General features: G+C 42.3%; 1 protein-coding gene across 1 annotated transcript in view; it reads right to left on the bottom strand.

Annotated features, from left to right (window-relative positions):
- The window catches only part of TMEM132C (transmembrane protein 132C), a 226,633-nt gene that overhangs the window by 89,047 nt on the left and 117,670 nt on the right, over positions 1–19,916 (bottom strand). The window contains exon 3 of the mRNA XM_075110801.1: positions 9,442–9,588. Coding sequence (XP_074966902.1) covers positions 9,442–9,588 — 147 coding nt within the window. The remainder of the gene's footprint in view (positions 1–9,441; positions 9,589–19,916) is intronic.

Below are 19,916 nucleotides of genomic sequence, written 5' to 3'. Positions count from 1 at the left end.
TTCCTTCATTCCCAGAATGCGAAATACCAGAGGTCTCCCTGCAGCCTGAGTTGTAGATAAACTATGACTTGCAAATGATGAGTTATAGAAGCCAATAGAGTACCTACTCTTTCTTGTGTAAGACATTTATGTGTGGAGAACTGCAACAATCCCTGATGCAAGCTAGTTTTTTAGACTACAGGAGCTGCTTTGTCTATAACAAAGATTTTTCTTTCTAAGCTTGTAAAAACACGCATTATCTCTACCTACGATGTAAAATGTGCAGGGGGAATTGAACGGAATCCATCATAACAGAATGTGAGAGTCCTTGGATTTGCTGAATTGTGTTATGTCCAGCTTGAATTACATAAACTGTTGTGTTTGCTAACAGTGCTCATACGCTGCAAGGAGTTTGCAGAACAGTAAAGATGCTGCCTCATTCAGTCTGAAGCACTGGTAACGTGGACTACTAGTAGTTATGCAAGAAATTAGTATTGTCCCCATATCAGCCTGCAAAAAATTCAGACATGCTCCCCACCTGGAAATGAATCCATTCAACTATTTTCAGGCAGAGGCCCAGAATTAACCAGATAGAGGAGGTGATTATTTACTGTGAAGAGTAGGAGCCTTGTCACAGGCTAGGACCCTGCTGCATACGTACAAATAATGAACACGCTGCTGCTTCAGCAAGCCTACGAGTATAGCGGAAGAGAGACAGCAGATGGATGGAGACAGGCGAGTGCATGGAAATACTGACAAACATACTAGGGAGTTGTAGGACAAGGGCTGTATTTGGTAGCAGCCTGGCTATTGTGAGCATTTTTCTAAGAAGATAGCTGAAGAAGAGGAAGGTTTTCTGAGCCTGAGATGTGTCTCAAGGGTGCAAGCACACCTGGACCGACGCATGAACAACCACCTCTCAGATAAGGCCTTCAAACTGTTTGAGTTCAGGACCTCGTGCTGGTTTCGCATTCAAACCCATGTATTTGTAATCACAGAACTGGATACTGCAAACAAGTTTAAACAAACATCTTATGATCGTGTAAAGCTTGATCCTGGTTTAAATTACAAAAGTGAGAATCAGTAGATTAATTCCATTCAACCCAGTGGAGCTAAACCAATGTAAAGCTGGTGCTAATGAGACAGCAGTTAGGTCTGCAAAGTGTTCATGAAGACTCAACTTCTTCTAGAAACCCTGTATTAATCACATAAGTGACTTTAAGTGATAATTTTAATGTGATAATTTTAATATAAAATTATTTTTTTCATTACAACTACCTCCAACTGGAGGATATGCGATGGATGTAACAGCAGAGATAAATGAAATGCATTTAAACTCATGTTGAATTTTAAAAAGAGAGGGGAAAAAAAGCAGCATGTCAAAAACAAGTTCCATCTTTCTCTTATTTAGGCCTGGTGAGAGGTACAACAAAAGACAGACGATGTGGTCTCTGAATGAAGAAGGCAGCAGGAATAGTGTTTATTCCCCGCTGCAGGTATACAAGTAACATCACTCATTTAATTACACGCACAGGTCAGCTGGGAATGGAACTTAATGATGTGAACCAAAGTGGCAGCCAGGAGCGTGACTGGAGACTGGAGGGAGAGCTCTGCTACGAGCGGCGAGCAGGAGCCCACAGCACCAGCAACGCGCAGCAAAATCCTCCGAGTCAGCACTTCCCATGATCTGCCGGGTTCCTTACCAACCTTGCTGAACTGGTGAGACTTACAGCAAAGCCTTAGCATCTGTGTAATAATTTTCCCCCCATCTGATAGAGCAGTCACCGTTATTGGATAACGAAAGAAATAGAGAAGGTATTTTCACCTGTACTGTAAATAGGCAGTATCTCATCAAACTAAAGTAACTTTGAGTGGAAAAGTAACTCTCAGAGACGCAGTGCAGAAACAAATGGTTCACCTGTCTAATGTCTTATGCTTTGTGTAAGGAAAGGAAAAGGTCTCAGATAAATGGTGATACTTTACCACTGTCAGCCGGTTACCTGCTACTGATCTGACAGAGGCATGAGATCGGAAAAACGTTTAAAATAATCTAATTCTCTTTTATGAGATTGCAGCCTATTTTCCAGAGGTCTCTCCTGACCGGTTTTAAGCGTCTTGAGTTCAGAGTTTTGTTATTACAAAATTCCTCAAGCAGCAACGGTACAGAGGGCTTACGTGTGTAAGAAACATATTTCAATTTGCTCAGCCGAATACTAACAAAGATCTTATTCACTTTATTCTAGAAAGGTTTGGCTTTTGGCGCTTTTTCCTAAATTTTCTTCATTCTTATTGCCTGACTGATTTATTTCCTCTGCTGTGAAAGTTACAGAGGAAATCAGAGTCGCTTGGCAGCATGATGTGGTATTGCTGAACTCAGCTGTTTATGGCTTTCAGCAGATGTTTCTGCTTCAAAGACCGTGTGAGAAAAAATACACACGCACAAATTCTGCCCCCCCCATTTCTGCATCTTTTGTCTCTTACCTTCCAGTGCCTCCAAATCACAAGGAAGGCTGCATTACAATAGCTGCTAAAACATCCAAACCATGCCACCTGTCACAGATAAATACGAGCTCACCTCACCCCAAATTAGAACTCATGATCTGAGGTGCAAAGAGGAAGAATTAACAGAAGTTTCAGTCCCTGAATGTGCTGCGTCAGACAAAGGTTTTCATGGATAACCTCGCTACGAACTGCAGCTTATTAAAATGGAGAGCAAAAGGGATTGCTGTGTGCAAGAGGCAAGAACACAGCAGCTTTCGGCAGAAGATGCAGGTGGGACAGCCGGCCTTTCCTACTGCGTATTCCGGGAGCTCTGCAAAACACGTCCTCAGGCATAAGTCAAAAGCTGAAAAGTAAAGTGTATGTTTTCCAGTCACTCTCTGAGAAATGAATACTTTGTCAGATATCAAAAAATAATCTCACCCTGGACATCAGGAATTACAGTTTTTATCGAACCTACCTATCAGTTTGGGATGGGTATAAAGCTGTTGTCCCCATTACTCCATGACTGCACCTCCTATTTAATTGAATATGTGTGGGGCTCGGCTCTATTTACATACCAATGAAATAAAACAACATATCCGACCCGACTGGAAAGCAGAGAAGGCACTGACAAGCAAGACAGCTTTCTCAGCAAGGCTGGGTTATTGCATGCATTGGCTAAGCCTCCAGCATTTGGTTTTGATAAGCATGTAAAAAGCTTTTCCAAACTATACAGATTTGCTGAGCAAACAAATGTGATGCTTTCATATGGGCAAGAAATATGCGAAGAATGACCTTTCTCTTGGTGCTTCAGCCCTTCTGCTTCCCAACAGACCCAGGAACTCCAAAGCAGACAAAAAAAATATAGAATTTATTGGAACTGGGCTGGAACTTCTGTAGAGATCGTGAACAGATCTCATTTCATGCATTTTGTTATCTCATCTCCATTAATTAATTTCTTTTCTTGGAAAGAAAACTCACAGGAATGCCTTAACTCCTTGGCTACTACTATGTTAAGTTACCTATAAAGCCTAACGTAGTATTTTTTGAATGGTCAGGACTAAGTTTACCACTGGTTCTGTTGAAATCCAACATGAAAATTCATTTCAATAGCCTAACAACAGACTTTCTAAAACCTTATCTTAGGTTATAATGTCTTGCTTTGAATTTCAAACAGAATAAAGACTGTTGCGACATACCTGATAAGAAAGAAAATACTTCCCATTTAGTATCTTCTACAACACTTGTGCAGACCGTGTTGGGTTTCTGACCCAGCCTTTTTCCGTTAGAAGGCAGGTATTTATGCTGATGGCAAGTTAAGCACAAATTTCTATTGAAAGGATTGACTGATAATAGTGTTGTTATTTATTTGGATTATGGTAGGGCCAACACTCCCTTATGGATCGGGGCCTCTCAGTGGTAGGCGCTAGATGAAAACTAGACAGACGTACGTTGTTGCCATGACAATTGCCATAGTTATCTCAAACTTGATCCTTCTGAACTTGCATTATTGAAAGTACTGAAAAGAAAGGGTCCTTCAGGCTCAGTGAGAGTCCTTGTCCATGAGGGCTCCCATGGAATTTGCTTTTCCTTAATGCAAGTGAGGGCTGCCCATTAAGTCAAAACCACTCAGGATTCAAAAGGTTCAACAAGTTGCCCCGCTCCCACAAGTACCCAGTGAGGCAGTAAGGCACAAGAAACAAATATTCCCTCTCAAGTCAGTTTGTGCAGACACTTGCTTAGATGCTGCAGCAGAGAGAGCAAGCGAGGCGGCAACGGAGCATCCGCCTCTTTCCTGCAGGCAGCCTATGCCTGAATGAGACACGAGAGACATTCTTCATCCTTCCTCCCTCCCCAGCTCGGGGCTTTGATAAACACTCCTGACATTCAAAGCAGCAAAAGAGGAGCCGTATGAAAGGCTCCTTTGGGAAGCAACCTTCTAACCCTAGTCTTCTGTGCCCTAGAAAAGATACTGTTACAGGGCACAGCTGACTGATCCTTCACCATATGTGCAGATGTCCAGTGCATCTTTGGCACCTAAACTGTACGCTGGAGACATCTGTGCCCTAATTTGACCTGAAGCAGGCGTCCTAACACAAAGAGAAACCTTAAAACACAAAGACAGCAGGCAGAGAGAAATTATTTGGGAAATCAGATGAGAACGGGGGAAGGGAAAGGATCTTTAAAGCAGTAGGTGAAGGTTTAGCTATATTATTCCTGATACCGTTATTGACGACTACATGCATACATTGCCATGCATCATTTCAAGCAGACAGCAGACAGATGCACATCAGAGGAATGATTCGCCTTGGAAGCTCTGAGGGTTGCACTGGTAATTTGCCAGCAGTCTAAAAGACTGCATCTAATTTGCACCAAAACATGCATGATGGTTAAAACAAAATACTCAGGAGGCCATAATGCTTGTTCATATGTGACCTTCTCATAAATGAATGGAAATTGTTTCTCTTTTGGGGGTTCAATGGTAAAAGAAGTCCACTGCTGATGTCTACCTCCCAAAGTATCTCTACAGTTTGTACAAATCAGTTTCTGCAGGCACAGCTGTGACCTCCTGCAGACATATACAACTTCCCGAGCATCTACTACTGCAGTAGTGGCATGTGCCACCTCAGGTCTGCTCCTGCCTCAGCTATCAGTCAGAGGGATAAGCAACTGCAATGGAAAAATCCCGACCCACGAGCGCCAAACCTCCGAGTCCTTGTGAAAACCAGTGTCCTCTGCTCAGCCTGCAAGGTTCTGAGGTCAGAAGGCACCACTGCCACTCTGCTGAGCCCTACAAACCACCTGGACTCAAAACTGTGCCGGGGAAGATGACACAGATTCAAAAATTTAGTGATTCCCAGCTCATAATGTGTGAACACTCTTCTCTGTATCCATATATCAGGCACAGACCGAGTGTCTTCAGGTATACCCAGACACACACACTTACATGGCTTACAGGTTTTCAAGTTCAAGGCATGTCATACATACACACTTTACTTTTATTTTTCAATCACAAGAGAATTCACCTCACTGACATCCCTTAGCAGCATATGGTGCCGCCAGACAGAGGAGGGACCTGCGCAGAATTGTAACAGCTTTCTTGCTTTCCTCCATGCCCCGATAATATGAAACACAACCTGGTAACGTCATTAGCTGTCTCCATGTGAATGCAATGATACCCAGGCAGCATTAAAAAAAACCAACCAAACAAACAACTAAAAAAATGTGTGCGCGTGTGGCAGGGGGAATAAGTGATTGTGACACAGTCTGAAACATAAACACAACATCTGGAAGCACTCTTCCCGAGTCTGCCTCTTTATCAGACAGATGGCTGGAAAGCTGTAAGCCCACGGGCCTCTCAAAAGGTTCAAGGCCAAGAGGATAAAGTGCTACATCACAGCAGTTTTCCATTATGTCAGTTTTTCTAAATGTCTCTCCCTTCTCCCACACTCAGTTTCTCTGCCCGGCTGACAGAAATCAAAAGCACTGGGTGACGCCGTTCCTCCACACAGTACAACATCCACGGGCAGAAACATCAGCCCACAGACAGACTGAAGGCAGCTTGCTCCAGCCTGCTTCCAAGCCTGAAGAAGCAAGAGGAGTTAGGCCTAGATTAGCCCCAGTCGCTGCTTCTTAGCTCTTGACACCACACCTATAGGATGCTCTGGCTTTGGCAGAGAGGCCAGCTTAAGAAACTCCCCTAACCCTCCTTGCTCCTACCGTTACTCTGCCTTTCTCATCCCACGGCTGACAGCGTACCAGCTGGTGGAGGTATGCTATTTAAAAAAGAAAAAAAAAAAAAAAGATGAAAATTACTTAGGTTAAAAAATAACCCTTGCTCTGTCTTGGAACAACTCTTAGACCCTGCGCTGGCAATCCAAAATAAACTACACAGCACGTACGAGCCCCTTCACTGGAGCTGTTCTCAGGGTAGATGTGGTACATCATAAATCAACCACACAAGCCTTAGGTTGGAACCGAACAGAGGCAAGACTACGATATGGAAATGGTTATAACAGTAACCAAAAATATTTCTTCATCTACCCTTAGGACACATTTCAAAACTACCAGCTTTTCTCCAGAAACGAGAAACAAGGGAAAACAAGTGACCAAGCAGTAGCCTAAGACTTGTTTTCACTAATCAGTGCTGTTGTTACCCTCATCAATAGCTACTTGAATCTCAGCACAAATTGCATTATGAGGCACACAAACATTGCTGATTTCAAGCTGTTTTCACTTACTTGATGTAGTGGTAAACTCTGAATAAATCTAAGTTAAGAAGCTTTGGCTCTTGGCTTTAGCAGCACAAATTCAAAGAGAACAAATATTACTTAAAAAAGTAAAAAAGCTTGACCCAGTTAAATTCCCAAAATGTAATGGTAAACAAATACTGATGTAGCTAAAATATGTCCCTTGTTTTTATTGTATTTATGATGTGAAAGGTATATTAGCTGCTAAGTGGTGTTGCGTTCAGATATAAACTGCTTGTTTCAAAGTGCTTACAACGTAATTATACCCACACACTAATGACAGTAGAAATATGCAAGAAAAGAAAAGCAAGGCAGGAACGAAAATGAATAGTTTTGCTGAGTATGGGTGTTTGTTTCCAGGGATATGAAGGGGAAGGAGTGCGACGGTTCTCCATGCTGTGTCAGGGAGACTCCCGAGTAAATGAAAGCACATAGAGAAAGGGCAGAATCTCCTGTTCATGTGCGTAACTCAACGCATCGCCCTCCCCATTGTGGCCAGAATGAATCCTGCATGCAGTTTCACCTGGCTACCACAAAACAGCGTGCAGGAGGCAGCACACCGCTGCACTGAGAACCTATTATGGATTTAAGTACTATTCTGACTGACTTGACAACCAACTGGGGACACGTGACAATGCAAGGGGAGAGCCAGATCACTCCTCTTGGTTGCGACAGAGAAACAAGGCACAACCATAGAAGACCCTCCATTCCCCTCTCCTCATAGCTGATTCTCTGAGCTGTGCTAGAAATAGCTGGTCATGTAAAGAAAAATAACATGCTATCATCTTCTTGACAAGCTCTGTGAATGTTCATAAAGCATTCAAGAACAGCAAACTTCCATTTACCTGCTTTTCAGAAGCTCTTTTGCAAAGACAGTGCAAAACACCTCTCTCTGCTTAAATTAACCAACATATTTATGAGCTGGCCCAGTTTGCTGCAGGGGAAGATTAGCCTGTGTTGATGCTCAACTCCAGAACAGTACCTCGCACCTGCACTGACCTTGCTGCGGAACTGCACATCACCCAGATGAACTGCGCTGCTAAACTAGCCTGAAAAAGCCGGTGGCAGCACAGGAAGATCCCATCAGGGACTTGCAATTCTCAACCAAATTAAATTAGCTTAACAGAATATTTGCGCTCTGCGCAGAGGGCTCCAAGTGACACTTAGAAACTCCATAACTGTAATGCCCACGACACCGTACGCTTTCCCACTGGGACCTCAGCACACATACGCCCGGCTTTCCCCATCCAGCTCTTCCTTGTACGCAACCATTTCATTCAAGCCTAGGTCCGTCACGCTTTCGGAAGACAGCAACTATTTACATACACAAATGAAAGAGGCATTAATTAAAACATTGGCTTTTATTTGCATAATTAGTGCTAAAAATATTTTATGGGTTAATTAGACTTTATGCAAATCGGTTTGAGAAGATTTAATTTGGGGTTTGATAACCTGACTATTATAGTTTTGCGGTTGCAAATATACGCAGTTACATGCTGTTCTAAAGCCATGTCTTCCCTTTCAAACTGTTTTGTTTGTTACTTCTGACAGGCTCAAATGAGATATTTTTCCTTTCCCTTTACCTCTCCCCCCCACGAGCTCTCCACTGAAAATCTCACTAACTGCAATGATATCAAGTGTAAATACATTGAATCAGTGAGCTGCTTGTGACAAGAGAAATTTCCGCACTTTACAGAAGTCTAACGTTTCCCAGGCACCCCAACTGGGCACAGCATACAAATGTTCAAATCCGCTCAGGTTTTCTGTGCCTGAAGAGAGTACAAACCGACTGCACGGGAAAGCAATAACCAACCCAGCATCCACCAAAGATTTTATGATACTCTTCAATAAGCCCGGGTTTGAGGCTAATAATAAGCGCAGAGCCAGGGAAGCATGGCTCGGATCCGTACAATGAAAATGCGCTGTGCGGACTAACGTACAGCAGTGCTGTGAGAATTCATTAAGGTGATACCCAGCAAGAGCAAAATAATTTCCACTGAGCACAGCATTATATGACTTTACTGTGTGTTGCAGAAGACAATCACACTTACTGAAAAAGCACTGCTTTTATGTCTGTGGAACAACTAGACCAAGTCTCAGTAAAAACGTACTAAACAGGAGGGCAGGCACTGGCAGGCCAGTTCATACCTGTGCTCCCAGGACTGCTCCGCTCTGCCTCTGACAGTTACCAGCGCATGGCTTAGCAGAGGAACCTCCAGTTAGGGAAGAAGTAACTGTTTGCAAAAGGGGATTCTTCCGTATTATGTACAAGACACTAAACGCTGAAAGGTTTGAATTATCCTGTACCAATGCTTGAAAGTTACAGCGGTTCACTGTGGAAGAATTCATTGCTTGCTTGATGAACCAGCCACAGAGGCTGTGCTATGTTCAGAGAAACAAGGTCAAAACTATCAAGCCAAAAAATTACGTTCAGTACAAACCTTTAAAATTAAGGATATTAATATTCATGCCAAAATGTCACAGACACCCCCAACGTAGGCCTATTCTATTCATTTTTTAATTTAAACTGACAAATTTTATTACCTGGAAACTGAGATACCCTATCATAGATCAGCAGATGGTACCGTAGTTAACATAAGTGTCTCCAGATTTCCAGGCTACAGGTTTAATAGCTATGAGTAGTGGCAATATGAGCCCTAAGTCTTTCAACCAACGAATGGTATCATGGATATAAATGAGTTTAATGTGCCAAGAATATGAGGTCTCATACCTGTTCCTTGAACTCGGTGCTATCCTCTGACAAGTAACTGTTGTGGTTGAATGCTTTCCACCATTCCCCACCTCTTGTTTCACGTCCCACTGCTGGGGGTCACTTGTCTTTGCACTGAGAATGTTTACACCTTTCTTCACCTTCGCCCTGTCGGAAACAGCAATTGTAAAAAGTTTACAAGAGAGTCATTCAGGACTGTAATCTTCTAAAACGCAGCTCAGGCATGGAAATCTCAATAAATTGGTTTTAAGCTAAGTATTAGATATGTTTCTAATCCATCAGCGAATAAGAGAGTGGTATCATGAATGCAGATCTACGGCAACATAACCCTTTTTTGGACAGAACCAGCTAACTGTGTGCCTTCGTCTGTCTGCCAACAGCAGGCTGGAGTTATGATTAAGGCTGAACCTGTAGGAAAACCTGCACTCAAGGTTCTTTTCTCTATTCAGGCAATAACATCTCCCAAAGAGAAATTTGTCCCAACACAGAAGCCTCAGGAAGGTTCTGTTCATCAGTATCAAGAGAAACTTGTGCTTCATCGTTGCACAGGGGAATACTTCACTGGAATTTTTTAAATAAAAACTCCATTTTTATTCCATATTCTTCTAGGTATCAGCGGACAGGTTGTTGCTCTTCTGTCTGACAACTCCCTCTTTGTGACAGATTCCCATGGAACTTTCTGTCTGAAATCTCCAAACTGGAGAGAATACAGCTGTTGGTTAGGACACAAGGCTTTGGAACTCAGAGATGTTCTTATAGGACAGAGGTTTCTGTCACTGTTAGTTGTTACGTCCTGTGGAAAAGTTAACCGTATTTATCTAGTGATGCTAATAACATCAGCAATAACTTTATGGAGGGTTAATTAAAGAGCACTTGCTTAATTAAGGAGCATTTGTATAAAGAACTCCCAGCAAAGATGCTATTTGGGTGCAGAACGTTTAACTGACGATCTTCAGTTCTATTACAAAGCATCAGGAATGAGAAGTAGAGATACTTATACGGCCTTTCTCTTCAAAAGGTACTGAAGGACAAAGTTCCACCAGCCCACCAGACTCACACAAGGTGAGGAGTAGGCGGGGAGCAGGATGCCCGTTAGAGCTACATGACTGTCGGCAGCTTGGCCTCAGCGTTGGATGGAGAAGGCAAAAGGCTGCTTAACTTCACACCGGAGTACATTCATCACGGCCTCTACTCAGCAGGAGCGTCGCATTAGCAAAGACATTAAAGCACGGTAAAAAATGTATTTTTCTAAAATATTTATGCAACACAAAATGCTAGCTATTGAGCAGAAATCATCATCGAACAAGATGTCGATACCTTCTTGACATTTATGAGGACTCAGCACCTAAGTTCCCTGGAAAAACTGGTCTTTTTGCATTTTAGACACTAAACCACTTTAAAACTGCAGTCATGAATGATTGAGAGCACTTGTCTTCTTGCTGCAGTTTTTCAACAGTGAAACAAAACACAATTAATTTACGGCACTGAAAGAGAAAACGTTTTTTTCTGAGTATAAAGCATAAGTGCTTAATTCTCTCATTTGTAACATGAAACACCATGGAGCTTCACAGATTACTCTTGCTCTAGTACAACTAGCACAAACCTGATGCATCTCCAATGCCTTCAGTTGAACTACTCAGAAAGGAAAACAGAAAATTTGAAGGGAGAATCAAATCTGCTATTGAAGGTTCATTAAAGCTCTGAGTCCCATGAAGCTTCCCAACATATTACAGTTCAAATAAATCAACAATAAACATTTCATTAATAAGATCTTGATCTTATTAATCTTGAAATCTGTATAAATTCATCAGTATGTTTTTGGTATTATGCATTTTAGGATACTGTTATTTAGCAACTGGAGAGAAGTAAGAACTGCTCATTGAGATACTTTGTTCAGCTGTTCCGTGAGACGGGCTCTGAAACGCCGTAATGTCAGTCAAAATGAGGTTCCTCATGTTTGGATTTCCAACAGCCTTACAACTTTGTCAGCGGCTGCAAATCGCTCTTTCCACCATGTGGCTTGACATGGTCAATACCTGGGCTCCTGTTAATTAGGACAGACATTTTGTATGGCCGAGGGTAGTGGTAAAATACACTGCCAGAGGACGAAAGACCATGGCTACAATGCCATTTCGTTAATTAACTACAGTATGGGGCATTAAGTTGAGTGTTTTTCGCATATGCCATTATATAAAGCCCATTAAAAAAAAAATTCCATCCCAGGGTAAAGTAGGTTATGTTTAGTGAGAAAAATCAATGTTGTGATTGCACTTAGCACTGGAATTAGGGTATGAACACCCAGAAGATTGAACTTCCTAAATAAATATGCAGAAGCACAGTTTGCAACTCTCCCTCTAAAAAGGGCACTGAATTTTATATAACAAGGTCAATGGATGAATCAGAATTAAGTCAGACAGTACTGAGCCCCATACATTTTTAAATGCAGTCTGTACACATATGCTACAAATGTTTTCACTTAAGTTTTTATTTACTTAGTGTTTGAGTGCTAGCAAGGAAGAGTCTATTTAATTCCTCACCAAAGATTTGTTGACCTTGTTGTATGCTCCTGATTAAATATTAATTTTTTAAATCAATAGTGCCAACTTTGTACATAAAAATTTGTAAGTTATACTACCTCAATAAACCCTGAGACCGAGGTTCTGGAGGCCAAATTGCTTGACAGTCTCCTGTATTTACCCACCTAATCTATGCAGTATATATACATTTACCACAGTTACTTAAGGGAGACAGGTATGGTGACAACAGAGAGAGATGACAAACAGCTCAAGTAGTCCAGGTTGCCTTAGTGCACGGTTCTTCACTCCAACAGGAAAATTCCCCCCTTAGCCATGTCTGCTTATTCATGAGAAGATGGTTGTCCACAGCTCTACAACCTGAAAGTATCCACCAGCCATAACTTGTCGGCTTGGACTTCCACTGAAAGCGGGGTCAAAATCTTCTTCTCCCACATTATTCTAGACAATTATTGGATTTACTGTGGGTGTCACTGAATTGCCTCTGTCACTTCAGTTATGTGCTCTCCATGGTAGCAGTAACTAAGCCAAGGCTCCAAGTCTGCTGCCCAGTAATAAAAATCACCCTTTCCTTTTTCTGGATCTAAACCCAGACCCTGCTAAGTAAGCCACCTACATATGCACGAAACCTACGGGTAGCAGCTCATTTATCTGATTGTCTATGCGCTGAAAGTTAAGCATAGTTTTTGATCTTTTGACAGAAGCAGACCTTGCAATGGAAAGATGAAAGACCATCATTAAGAACGATGCAGAATACCAGAGGTCAGCTTCAATCCCACGCTGGATAGAGGACTATCTGAACACGTTTTTGAAGCTTTATGAACACATGGTAGCCAGAACAGTGAAAGACTTTCTTGCTTGAACTTCTGAGGTCATTAATTCATAGCTCAGGAAATCTCTGCCTCAGCTTTGTCTCAAAGTAACTGTCTCTAAATCTCTCAAATGAAGAATTTAAGCATTTTGCTGGCATGCAGAACAAGCAGCATCTCAAAGGCATTACAGAAGAAGTCTCCAGCAGATCACCTAGAAATCATGACTTAATTTTTGCCAAGACCAAGTAAAAACATTTTCTTACACAATCTCACAGCAAATCCAGTTGTGTAGATGTGCAATTTCCAAGCAAATATTTCATTTCCAAACTGAAGCTTTTAGTTGTATATAAAGATTTCCAGTTAGCACCTTATCTTCCTAACATGTCAAACTTAGAAAGGATGCTTCTAATTACTACATTCTAATCAACTACAGATGAAAATCTTGCTGTTCCATTTCACTGTCCTCAAATTACAAGAAATATCAGCAGTATTTAGACATAATACTATATAGCTGATAAAGACAGTAACTGAAAGGCAATTGAATCAGCAACAGCCAGAGCTAAAGATGTGACTTATGATTTCAAGAGCTCAAATTATAGTTTCCTATTTAAATTTTAATTTTAATCTTGCAAAACTGCTATGGCCAGGGAAGGGTTCTGCCACCTGCAGCAGTGCTATAGAGAGGGCAAACTGCTGAGTACTCCGCACAGTTCTTCACGTGTTGTATGATTTTGCTGACACATGCTAATCCTAGAGAGCATCGCCTCTCTTATTCTAGAGACGTCATCCTCAAAGCACAAATCCAAGCAGGGCTACACTGCCTGGGTGTGCTGTGATACAGGTAAGCGATCTACTGGCACAGGAAGACTCTGAAGTTGCAGGTAGGCTAATGCCACATGAAGCTGATTAGGAGCCCCTGGCTGTACAGGTCCCCAATTCCCTTTAGCCTGGCACCAACACCTGGCTGACTCACCAGGCATTAATCATGGCTGATTTAGCTTCCTGGACAGGTCACTGCAAGATCAGATAAGCAGTAGTATCAGTGCTGGGGAAGTGCAGAAGCACAAAGTGAGGGGTGGAGCAGGGACCAGGGGAATACCCTCAGCAGCAGGTACCTCTTACATGGGGTTAGCAGTACTGTCAAACTGCACTCCGATAGAAAGTTTACACAGCAGCTTGGGTAGACAAGGCTGCACTAAAAGATAAAAAGCTAAATCAATATTAAATTCCTATAATGGGTGAGCTTTGTAATATCTGGAATAGTTTTCCAAATACTAAACCTTCTGGTTCCCATTAGACTGTTTGTTTTCAGAGAGTTACACTTAGCTCTGCATCTTCGGTCCTCCTCATAAATACCACGCTACTCTTGGCATGCTGGACTTTGATCTGAGAGCAGTCTGATTTTTCATCAGTGACCACTCCTTTGTACAGACAGTCTCTTCAGCTCACATCTGTTGTCCAAGCTGCCGTGCTGGAAGACTTTTCTTTAGGAACTATTTCATATGTAAATATGAGAGACAGATGCAGGTTCAGTCTAGCCAGGGGGATTGGCTCATCTAGAAGGTAGTCCCTGGGTCACACGAGCCAAGCGTGGGCATGCCGCACCTCACCATGCTGGGCAAGGGAGAGGATGCTCCTGCTAAATCCTCTGCATTTCCACAAGTAAATCCTTGCCTGTTTAAATTTGTCAAGTTGGTGTTTCAACTTAACAAATAGTGACCCCTTTTGGTCAGTCTTCTCTGGAGCCTCGATGTTTCTTGCAACTCTGCTAATCCTCCCACAGTTGCGCAGACCAGTAGAAGTCCTTGACGTTACTGACTGTAAAGGTCACATTGCAAGAAATTATTTTACTGTATCTCCCAAAACACAGGGAGCCTCTCCTGGTGGCCTGTTTCTGGGCTGCACTTTACAGTAAGCCTCTAACCTTCCCAAGTTCTGCCAAAAAAATTTCAACCTCTTCCTGCCATGATTTAAGTTCACTGCTTTCCTTCTTTGTTCTCAGAGTAAATCAGGAGATTAAAGCCAGCTGCGGGAACCCATAAAACCCAGGCAGGAGACTAACCACTGCAATTAAGCAAGATTTGTTTTATTAAGTAAATCTTTTTCCTTTCATCTTTCTATGTGAAATGAGTTGCAAGATCTCACCGCAGCTCTGAATGAACAGGACAGACATCTGCCTGGCAAAACAATTATTTGTTAAAAGCCTCATTGCTGGCCTTAGCTGAGAAGCCAAAAGCAGAACAAAAGAATATAACCTGGTTAGCTTTGTCGACCTTAAATATGCTCCTTTAATTTGCAAAATACACGGCCAGAGCAAGTGTGATTAAGTGGCTACAGCTCCACTCAGGGAATATGGGGGATCAGGGATCAGCTCCAGGCTTCCTGCATGACTCCGCACAAGCCACAGGAGCCCTGTTTGCCTCCATTATACCCTAGGAAGGAGATTTCCACCTGTGCCTCATGTGGCCACCTCTTTGCTACACAGGTTTTCATTTACAAGCCACGTGCACAGGTAAGCAGCAAAAGAAACCCCCATCTCAACTGGGGAGTTTAGGTACTAACCTCATTAGGTAATAAACTACTGCTAATAGTAGTATTTCAGAGCTGGTTCCCATTAAGAAGGCTAGTCCGAAGGGTCATCCATGCAAGAACTTTGTTTTCTTTGATTTCTAGATTTACAACATGGGCTAATTATTAGTGAAAACCAAAGATCTTGGTCCTCAGAGCACCCTTTCTCTTTCAGTAATTTTCTTTCTCATGGAGTATCCAGAAAAGGTCTTCAGGAAAGAGATTTTATAAAAAAGGGTAAACACCCTTCAAAATGTCAAAACAGCTGATTTCTAGGTATTTAGTCATTGCTCTTTGCTCCTTCCCCTTTTCCTTTCACTTTTTAGAATGCTGGCTTATATGAAATAGCTTCAAAAAGAATGCCATGCCAAAACCAAAAAAGTTGGAGCATTTTACTTTGAAAATGCAGTAATCAAATCCTTAAGGATCTCCAAACCAGAATGCTCAAGCTTCTTGAACATAGGTGTAATTCTGCAAGCAGCTGAGACAGATTTCAGTATTTCTGAAACCTCCTCTGTCAGCTGAATTGGACTAAATTCAGCTTCCTCAAAACTGCTTATTTCGGTGACTTCACTGTCCATCAAAATTATAAAAATTCCTTCCATTGCAAGTGACCAATCCTGGGTTTCAAAATTGCTCAGGGGTTCTTCTGTTGTAGGGTTTCTCACATAACTAAAATTCCCTGAGACACTAGGAAAATCAGCTGTCTTTTCTTTCAATGGGAATAGGTGCTTCAGATCCCTTAGGAAGCTTTGAAGAGCTCAGCTGCAAGGCACGAGGTGGATGCTGTCAGCTGTATTTTTTTTAATTCCCCCAGAAAATAAATCAAATGTGCTTTGGGATATTCCAGTCACAGAGGTCTTTGGTTTGGGCTGATTTCTGTGGTTAACTCTTTGCCAGCATTACCAGTCCTCTTGAGATGTCCCGTATCCTATCATTTATTTTAAAAGAAAAGGAAAAAAGAGATGCTTTCTGCAAAGCTTGGATACCACTGCTTAAGTCGCAGAGATAATCATTTAACCTTCTATTATATCTCATGGCAAAACTGCTTTCTCCGGCACTGAATGTTAAGGGATTACAGGAAAGGTGGGGCGGGGGGGAGGGGAATATATATATATATAAATAAAAGCAGGAGGGAACTACACAACACAGAGAATCTGGATTTGTCTTCCAAGCTGAGAGGAAACCCAATCTGAATTTACAACCTGCTAACATTCTGCCTCCAGCAAAGGAAAACACTGTAATCTCCTGACGTTCACAGATGCTGTCACGGAGCTGCGACTGCATTTAACTCCAGCTCATCCTGCTTTCAGAGAAACAATCATATTTTAGCCCAGATATTACTGAGGGGTTCTCAAATCCACTGGACGGGTGGAGTATTTAAACCTGAAGCAGTCTCAGAAGAGCTCAAAACATAAGGGAGCTCTTGCAATGGCTACTAGAAGCTCTACTCACCCTCTGCCTTGGCTAACTACATTTATGGGGCCGCTTAGGCAGCAAAACCAGTTACGGAGCTCAAATTATCAGAGCAGTAACAAGAGGAGACAAGATGGTAGAATAAAGCAAAATCATGCACCAACAACTCCAGTACAGCCTACACCTTCCTTTTCTTAACACACGTGTAAAGAATACGCTGGGGTTAAACCACAACGCTCCCCAATCCATAGCTTCAAGAATTTCTTTGGACATAGCAGTTGTCACCAACTCCCACAGTTTTACGTGAAGTATTGCAGGGTATTTTTTTTTTTTTGAAGCCTCAGCTCCCAGAGTCATTTGGAAGGAATCCTCGCAGGTATGAAGAAATGGGGAAGAGGGAAAACTAAAAGCAGAGTAATAACTGTTAACAGTAACAAGAATTCTACATTTGTTCTTTTTGGAGCCCTTAATATTTCTGTAACTCTTGAGGTTGGCATCCCAAAATACAAAAATCCATTCCCATTAGGAAGGATGGAGATGCCTTTGTGGTAAGCACCGCCCAGGTACAGTGCAGAAAGACCTCCTCTTCCTCAGATTTTACAATGTAAGTATTGATCAGCAGATGAGAACATATAATTAAGGAGCACAAACCCCCCCTTTTCATTGCCCTTTAACTGTAACTCATGGAATCAACAAAAAATCTGGACTCACAAGAAATGCAAGGGAAGCCCTTACTAAGAAGACCAAAGTCTTATAGTGCCTGAGAGATGTTTGCAGCAGTGCTTTAAAACTTGTACTCCTCATATTAAGCACTTTAGATGCTTAACCTTAACTGGCTAGGGGACAGCCTGAGTGTGCACTTTTCTTGTGACTTATTCATCCTTTCCACTTCCTTAACCAGTGAATGAGTAGAAAGGCTCTTTTATGATTTGAAACTCAAAATAACCAACGGGTACAAGTCAAAAATCCATCCCATGGACTCTGCAAGGAACTGAAAGAAGTTGATGCATAATCACATCTAGGTAAAGTCCCTGAAAAGTCTTTGCTATGGGATCAGGATTCAAGTGAACACCCACTTATAGAGCGTTGTATTCCTTATACGAGAAAACATTGGCCACCATGCTGTCTGCTCTGCTGTCTGTTGAAAAGTGAGTTGGAACAAGCATCTGCCTCACACCAACACATGCCTGCAGAGAGAGAGACAGAGATGGGTGTTGAGTAAACAAAAAACCTACCAGGGTGAATCCAGAGCGCAGATTCAGCTGCACATGCTAAATACAAGCTCATCGCCTCCACAGATTTATTTTATAGGACCAGAGACACTTTTTAGATAAGTAAATGCTTTGAGTTTATCTTCTCTACTACATGCAGTTTCTGTTATTACAAAAAGGTCTCTAAGCTGCATATTTGTGCCATTCCCCCAGCTGGCAAAGCAATAGCAGTGCTGCGGAAAAGACTTACTGTTTGCAGTGGTTATTAGGATTATTACTTAGACCCTAAATGACTTTCTGAAGTAACCTTCCCATGCAGTCCCTTTGTGTTTTTAATCCCATTCGCACTCCCCCTTCAGCAGCTGTTATGAACACAATTTTGCCATCAGCCGTGCAGCCACGAGGGTTGCGTTTCCTTCTCCTCAGCGAAATGCAATATTGCTGAGATCAACTGCTAGAAAGAGGGAGGGGCAGGTGTCCTTAAAACATCAAGAAAGAGAGGAGCTGCTCAGTCAAATAATTGTTTCAAATGTTATGTACTACACTAGGTATTTGTACAAACCATGGAAGAAAAGGCTGTTGGGTGGTTCATCCCAAGATGCAGCACTGTCTCCTTTGCACTCTGATTAGCCTAATTTAAGCTGACTCAAGGACGAAGCATTTTACCATTGCCCTGGAGAGAACTCCCTCCAGACAGCAGGGAGTTCGCAGACTCTGTGGGTGCGATAATAACGTGTGCTTCCCCCCGCTTAGTCCTGCCTCCTCCCCCTCTCTCTTTGAAGTACTGAGCAGCACCAACCAGGGGCAAACTTTTGGCATTCATGAGTGCCAAAACTGCAATCAACAAAGTGGAAAGACTGCCAGGAAACATAACTGTAGAATAAAATAGGAATTATGGCAACGCGTTTCCTTTATATCCCTTGTACCATGACTCCAATATTTGGTAACAGTTCTTGCTTTGCTCATCATAATCCTCACACTTGCATGCAGTCACCTTAGGGCACATTAACAATGCTGCTATTCTTCATTTTATTTCAGAACAAGCACACCTCATCTCATAATCTGCATCCAAGAGTGTGATAGAAATGCTACAAAGATGGTCTAGGGGAATACAGCAGACAGAACTGCTGGTTTTTATGTTTGAACTGAGTCTTAATCTAGTAAATGCTGGCAGTGATCTGTACTACAGCCTCCAAATTGGGTTCTTTCATGCTATAAGTTTACCCAGCAATAGCACAGATCCTTGTGCCCTGAGGCAGCTGCTGGTAGGTTGTGTATTTAGGTACAGATCTGAAGCCCCTGAGACTGCAGTAAGTCAGCAAAAATACTCCTGCTGTCCTCAAGGGCCTTAGATCAGAAGCACACAAGGCTTTCCATGGGGTCACCACCTGGCCGCCCAGCGCCAGTGGGCACCGTCAGCAGGCAGGGCATGTGATGGAAGCTCATGGGGCTCAGGAGCAAGAAAGCAAGGCTAATAAATTATGGGTGGGACGTGGCTCAGGGAGTTCAAGTAAGGTAGGAAACTACTGTCACCCTCCTGCAGCTTCTTTCGTAATTTAAGCCAATATTTCTCTTTTTTCCCCAGAAGTGGCTGAGTAGAGAGACAGACATAATTTTCTCATCATTAGAAAATACTTCAAAACCTGGTGGGTTTCACCTTGTGTGTGCCTGTAGACACTTGTGCACAGCACACACAGAGAATGTGTCACACACACAGTTTTCTTGTTTCTCTCCACTCTGTCTTTTCCATGTCTGCCCCTCCACATTTGCTTTCTCTTGGCTTTGTATACCTCTACATCTCCTCTTGTAAGACTTAGTTTTCACTTCTCTCATGGTTTTTTTTTCACCTTCCTCTTTAATTTAGAAATTTGACTAACCCAGCCAAGCCAGCAGTGAGTTACAGATCAAATTCCAACCCATCCACCCCTGCTCTC

This window comes from Phalacrocorax aristotelis, chromosome 15 (genome assembly GCF_949628215.1).
Source record: "Phalacrocorax aristotelis chromosome 15, bGulAri2.1, whole genome shotgun sequence".
Taxonomy (NCBI): Eukaryota; Metazoa; Chordata; class Aves; order Suliformes; family Phalacrocoracidae; genus Phalacrocorax; species Phalacrocorax aristotelis.
The sequence above is the reverse complement of the archived record's forward strand: the minus strand, read 5'-3'. Positions and strand labels throughout refer to the sequence as shown.